Raw genomic sequence first — 7,189 nt, 5'->3', positions numbered from 1 at the left:
AAATATATATATTTATTTACCCACAGAGAAATAACATACATATGGTACATTTTGCAGACTTTGGATGTTGTTTTTTTTTAAAGCGGCAATCATTTACAAGGTACGGTTGCCGCTTTAACCCGTTCAATTGTGGAATACAAAAAAAACACCTCTGAGGGTGAGTTTTTAAATTGCAGCGAGTTCAGGGGGGGGGGGTGGGGTGGGGGTGGGGTGCGGAGTAAAGCCCACCCCCAGGCCAATAGAAGTTGGTTGGGGCAGACTTAACATTGCACGGGTTTATACTGATTTCTGGGCGCCCTGCAACCAGAGCTGGCACTGACGTACCGCGGAAATCTTCCGGGGCGGCAAGAAGATTTCCCAGCATACCACTTAATTGTTCCCAGGAAAAAGCTAAATTAAAATATTCGGTACTTGTTTCCTAGCACAGCACCCACTACGGCATTTGCGTAGTGGGCTATTCAGGGTAGTGAAATTGCATCGCATGCCATTATTGTATGGCATGCGATGCGATTTTCCTATGTAATGTATTCACTGCTCTCTGTCAGTGAATACATTACAAAAATCGGGTCCGATAAAAAATCGCATGACATTATTGTATGGCATGCGATGCGATCAGATATCGGATCCGATATTACATATAATAATGGCATTTAATGTACTATACAATTAAATGACATCTAATGCCATTTATTTAGCCCCCCCCCCCACTATTCACATCATCCAGAAGCGTGGCGAGCGCAGCGAGCCCCGCACGGGGAGGCGGAACGCAACCGGCCGACCTTTTTATACCCCCACTATACACGTTGGCGTGGAGTTGACTTTATATAGTGTGGCGAGCGCAGCGAGCCACCGTTCCCGAAGCGTGGCGAGGGGAAGCGTAATACATGTAACATAATACGCTTCCTCTCACGGGGCTCGCCACGCTTTATAAAATAAACTCCACGCCGACATGGATAGTGGGGGTATGAAAAGAATGGCCGGACGCGTTCCGCCGCCCCTCGCGGGGCTCGCTGCGCTCGCCACGCTTCGGGACGACGTGGATATTGGGGGGGGGGGGGTGCGGAAATAAATGACATTATATGTCATTTAACTGTATAGTACATTAAATGCCAATATAACAGGTGAAATTGCATCTCATCACATCGTATGCCATACAATAATGGCACGCGATGCGATGCGATTTGACTACGTTTGCGTACGTAGTAAAATCGGGCGTCGTGCTAGGAAACAAGTACCAATATTCGTTTATGCTTGACATCGATGGTGGGAAACCATCCAGTTCTCTCCCATCGATGTCAAAACTATTTGACATCGCCCATAAACCATCGAGGTTTTCTAAACATTGATGGCCGATGGCCATCCCTGCTAGAGATGTGCACGGAACCTGTGATTTGGTTTTGCATTGCACTGTAATCATAACCCTGAGAGGCACCTGATACATATACAGATATAAGGTTTCATTATTTGGTACTTATGTAATATCTGGGCTCCCGTTTTTCTTATGAGACCGCGTCCGCTCGCCACGCTTCGGGCACGGTGGCTCGCTGCGCTCGCCACACTATATAAAATCAACTCCATGCGTAGTTGGATAGTAGGGGTATGAAAAAATGGGGTTCATTTAACATGGGAGCCCAGATAATACATAAGTACCCATTATTTTCATAGTGATAAAGCGGTGAGGGATAAAGTAGCATCCAACCAACTCCTAACTGTATTGGTGCAGACAGTGTTTGAAAATGACAGTTAGGAGCTGATTAGTTGTTTATCTCTGTCCACTTTATATCCCTCCATCTCCTAGGAGCTGGATTCCTTTGTTTGTTCCAGCGTTCCACTTACCATGCGGCGTGCGGTATAGCGTTCACGTTGTACAACTGAAATCCTATGACATTTCTCTACATCCATGCCTGACTTACCAATCAACACGGCTGTACTTGTGCTTGTTCAGGTAATGGTAGATGTTAGATACACTCTACTAGAAGGTGTATCCAGGCAACATTTGGGTCATTAATGGAAAATAAGACTAAGGCTCATTTATCATCGATCGCATTTACAACGCGATCTGGGCGGACACTTACCACTTACTGCCAAGGATCTCATTATAAAATGCGATAAATCACCTAAATTTATCACCTGTCATGCGCAGGGACAAGGCTCCAAAAAGAGCCCGTCCCAGCGATAAGCTCAGCCGGAAGCCGGGGCTACTATGGGCGATAGCCCAGGGATGCGAAGCCGGGCTGACGATGTTGATACATTAGGCAGCTTTGCATCCCCATAGAAACCTATAGGTAAGAAGGCCGGCGGGTGGTGCAGGGTGGGATCGGAGATTACTGCTGCGGTCTCCCTTTGGTACAGTGGGGTGATACTCAATATTTGCGGTTAACACCCGTTTTTGTGGGATTTGGCCGCAAATATTGCCTGATAAATATTTTTGTGTATCTGAAGCTGGGCACGCACTACATTGTGTTTGTACCCAGCAATGTCTTAAGGGCATACGGTCATTAGGTCTACAGCAACTAGGTCGACAAGCATTGGGTCGACGGGCAACAAGGTCGATATGGGTTTATGTCGACATGGCTCAAGGTCGACATGGGTGTAGGTCGACAGGTCATTAGGTTGACACAAGCATTAGGTCGACATGGGCAAGGTCGACAGTCACTACGGTGTGGTGGTAGAATAAAATAGTGTGCCGAGCGAAGCACCGTGCCTGAAGATAGGGGATGCGGTGAACTTCAAACTGTGTCCATGTCGACAGTGTTGACATTCGGGTCAAAAAAAATGTGAAAAACCCCGTATCGACCTTTTGACTGTCGACCTTGCCCATGTTGACCTAATGATTGTGTCGACCTACACCCATGTCGACCTAAACCCATGTTGACCTTGACCCATGTCGACCTAGACCCATGTCGACCTCGCTGCCTGTTGACCTAGTGGTGTTGACCCAATGCTTGTCGACCTAGTTGCTGTAGACCTAATGATCCACACCCGTCTAAAGAGACGGGACCCGGCGGTGGTGTCTGCATCGGCAAGGGCATACACAATGCCGGCAGCAATAAGCAATGATACCCTCCGCTGTCTGTACACGCAGGGCGATGGAGGACATCATTATCAATATAGTGATCCCTACACGTACACACCAGATGATATGTGTGATAATATCGTTCATGATATAATTACCTTGCACAGCATTAGCGATTATCGTCTAGTGTGTGCGCAACTTTACACTTAAATATTACACAAAAATGACCACAATAATGATCTTTTACAAGGGTACTGTACTGTACACAAAACCATTATTTGAATATATAACGCAATATTTACTTTACATTTAAATATGTTTAAAGAACCCTCCACAATTATAGTGGTTAAAGAACCCTATAAACTTAGCAATCTTTATGTAAAACAAATCACTTCCCATCAAAAGTAAGCTCAATATGGCAGCCCCCAATTATAAAGTCGAATTTAACTACAGTATAGACTGATTTTCCCGTTTGATATTGTGTCACCATATTAGATAACACTTCTTCATATGCATTATTTACTTATATTTATATACATGCTTTCTGTATACAGCAATCCTCTACGTTCTGTCATAGGTGACATCAGCAGGTAGACACGTGTCATCAAAGGACATTTTGGTGCCAGACAAGTAGGTGTCTGTGACAGTGATGTCATCCAGCTCGGTGCTGAAATGATCCGGGCTTCCTCCGTTAGATGACTCCTTGATGACGCTATAATTAAGGACGACGCCGTAATTCGCAGGCTTCTCCGGTCGCTTCTTGTTGCACTTGCAGAGTTTCCTGAAAGCGGCTCTGAATTTCTGAGACATGAGATTGTAAATCACGGGATTGATGGCGCTGTTTAGGTAAATACAGATTCTGCAGAATAACACAAACCAATTTTCCAGGTAGGGGTTGGTCAGGAAAGAATTCACGACGACCAAAGTCCTGTAGGGCATCCAGAGAAACGCAAAGAGGATGACGACAACAGCCAACATCTTCGTAACCTGCAGAGATAAAGGGAGACACTTAGTAATCGATGATATGTAATATATGACGGGAGATGTATGAAGCCTCTGCAAGACATAAAGGGGGTTATTCTGATTGAATCAGTCCCCCACGGGGGACCGATTCTTGGCGACTGCATATGCGCATAGTTATGCGCATGAGCAGCTTGTGCAGACCCCCAAACATCGGACCAAATTTGCCCCGTTCCAAAACAACGTGATTTAGACCCTAGGGACCAGATGTGTTAAGCTTCAAAAAGTGATCAAATGGACAGTGATAAACAGCCAGCCAATTAGCTACTACCTGCCTGTTACAGGGTAGGTTTGAAAAATCACAGAGCTGATTGGCTGGTCATCTGGCCCTCAGGGCCAGATTCTCTAAGCTTCAAAAGTGATAAAATGGAGAGTGATAAACAGCCAGCCAATCAGCTCCTACCTTCCATGTCACAGACTGTGTTTGAAAAATGTCAGGCAGAAGCTGATTGGCTGGCTGTTTATCACTCTCCATCTTATCACTTTTGAAGCTTAGAGAATCTGGCCCATAATCACTAGAGGCGTGGGGGAGGGGCTCATGTAGAGGGGCCCATTTGCGGTTTCCCCTGGATTGCTGTGGTACCCTTCTGGTACCATAAAGAAGTAAAAAACAGATGTCATAGTCATTGTGTAAGAAGTGTGAACAATATAACAGTGTACAGATTTTTAGTGATGCTTCCCCCAAATCTCATTATTCTACTGCAATGAAAGACATTCTATTTATAGACAAATTCTTAAATTGTCAGCCTGAAACCAACAAAGAAATGGTTCACTTCAATTAGTTTATAAATAATTGTACAATTAATACAGTATGTGCAATTATTTATTCACTGTGTCTATTTCTAAACCCAATTAAGAGTTCTGTACATTTTAGTCTTGGATTTAGAGTGTATTAATGAATCCATCATTAACATGTGATGTAAGCAGCCAACAATCGCACCTGTATATGCTAATGTACAAACACGCACCTCATTATGGCTTCGCTTTAATGGAATGCAATTAGGGAACAACTGAGAGGCAGATTTACAGATGGAGCCCCTCTCATTTAGCCTCAGCCCTCGGCAGAATGTCCCTGCTGGCGAGCGCTGGCTGAGAGGGACTCGGCGGTCGGAAACCCTGCTCGTCTCTGCTTCATGGTCTGTGCAAGGGGAAAATAATAGCTTGTACTGACTGCATAAGCTGCAGCCCCTAGAAGCCAGCTAGGGCTGACAAACAGGCAAGGGGTGGCGACCTACAGAAATCCAGCTTTGGTCTAATTGCAGCTCAGTCTGGCAGTCCCGCAGGGGGGTGGTTGGAGAAACACCTCCCAATGGGACTGTCTGACCTGCGGGTGAATGGCAGGTAGCACTTCCAATGGGAGGACACTGCCAGTCACAGTATAGCCAGTATACTCATCTCTTGAGGTCATGCCACAGCATCTCAATCGTGTTGAAGTCATGACTCCAGAAGGTGTATTTTGTTCTGTTGAAGCCATTCTATTGTTTCTGTGCTTTGGGTCGCTGTCCTGTTGCATCACCGGACAGATGACCTTAAGTTCTCCTCCAAAATGTATTAATAAACTTAGGATTTCATTTTTCTGTCGAAGAGAGTTAGTGCTCACGGCGCGAGCGATTCAGAAACCTGGCACCTCCGGGTAGCCCTGTACACACTGCGACCCCTAACAGTAGCGCACGCAGGGGGGGTTTCTGAGTACCCAGAAACCCCCCAGGAGTCTAATGGCCCTCAGATGAAAGCTGAGGGTCCCCTCTTTCCATGGGTATAAGAATTGTAAAAATCGGGCCTTGGAAACCGGAGATATCTGACTTCAAAGCAGTGGTCCCCATCCAAGCCTGTTAATTGTTATTCCCAGTCAGATATTTCAGGTTCTGTCTGACTTAGAGTTTTTCTGAGGGTATATTCCAAAAGCTGGGACTCTCCCCCTTTGAGAGACACTAGAAGCTTGTCTCTACTTTTCCCAGAACCAGAGATATCAGCCTTCCAGCTGCTGGTTACTGCTCCAGCTCCACACACCTGGTATGTAGTATTATATTCTCGTTGGCAGATTGCTCTGCCTCCTGAACTCTGATCCCCTAGTCCCCAGTACCATTTGGTAGGTGGGATTCTGTAGTTTTGAATTCCATTAAAATCTAAGAAATCTATTTCCGGGAACTGGAGATATCTGCAGTCAAGCAAGCTGTCCTCCCACCAGAAAATTATGAATAATGAGCCCACTCCACTATACACCCCTCTCTGCATATTAAACATCCTCTACCACCCTGGAAGTTATGTTTCAGGGCCCCTTCATTCCGCCCAATGCCCCCTTCTCCCACCCCATCTCCCACCATCTGTGCAGTAAAGGGGTAATGAGTGGAAATTACTGATCCAGGCCCTACATGCTGAGCGGTTGATATAATACTCCCTACCACCCGCAGGACATCAAAGCTTCCCCCACCCCTACCGCTGGAGGATCGGTAGGGGCCCCCAATACATTGCTATGCCCAGGGGTCACACACTGCTGTTGACGCCCCGTATGTATGTATATGTATGTATGGTACTTGTGTATTATAGCGGCGCCCCCGATGTACATCGTACGATGAACGTATCGCATCGCATGCCATGTACCCGATGGCATGCGATGCGATGCGATTTTGACCCCCTATACGATGAAAAGTCGTATAAGCACCCTAAAGGGTGCTTTTGAGCACCCTAATGGGTGCTTACAATGTTAAATGCACCCCCACGCCACCCCCTCACTATAAACGCGAACCCGAAGCATGGCGACACAGCGAGCCCGCGAGGGGCGGTGGTAAGCGTCCTACGACCTTTTCATACCCCCACTATCCACGTCGGCGTGGAGTTGATAGAATAGTGTGGCGAGCGCAGCGAGCCACCGAGCCCGAAGCGTGGCGAGCGCAGCGAGCCCCGCAAGGGGCCGCGGATACCTTCACAGGTAAACGTGTCCCTTCGCGGGCTTCACAGGTATCCGCGTCCCCTCGCGGGGCTCGCTGCACTCGCCACACTTCGGCTCGGTGGCTCGCTGCACTCGCCACACTATTCTATTCTCAACTCCACGCCGACGTGGATAGTGGGGGTATGAAAAGGTCGTAGGACGCGTACCACCGCCCCTCGCGGGCTCGCTGTGCTCGCCACGCTTCGGGTTTACGTTTATAGTGG

At 47.1% G+C, this 7,189-nt stretch overlaps 1 protein-coding gene across 2 annotated transcripts in view; it reads right to left on the bottom strand.

The window, feature by feature from the left end:
* Positions 1–846: 846 nt before the first annotated feature.
* TRHR (thyrotropin releasing hormone receptor) overlaps positions 847–7,189 on the bottom strand; it is a 28,265-nt gene continuing 21,922 nt past the window's right edge. For both annotated transcript variants that reach the window (XM_083186701.1, XM_083186700.1), the window contains exon 3: positions 847–4,003. In XM_083186701.1, the coding sequence (XP_083042827.1) occupies positions 3,578–4,003 (426 nt within the window). In that variant the 3' untranslated portion in view covers positions 847–3,577. The remainder of the gene's footprint in view (positions 4,004–7,189) is intronic.

Source organism: Crinia signifera, chromosome 5 (genome assembly GCF_055691185.1).
Source record: "Crinia signifera chromosome 5, ASM5569118v1, whole genome shotgun sequence".
In the NCBI taxonomy this organism is placed as follows: domain Eukaryota; kingdom Metazoa; phylum Chordata; class Amphibia; order Anura; family Myobatrachidae; genus Crinia; species Crinia signifera.
This window is presented reverse-complemented; position numbering and strand designations above follow the sequence as displayed.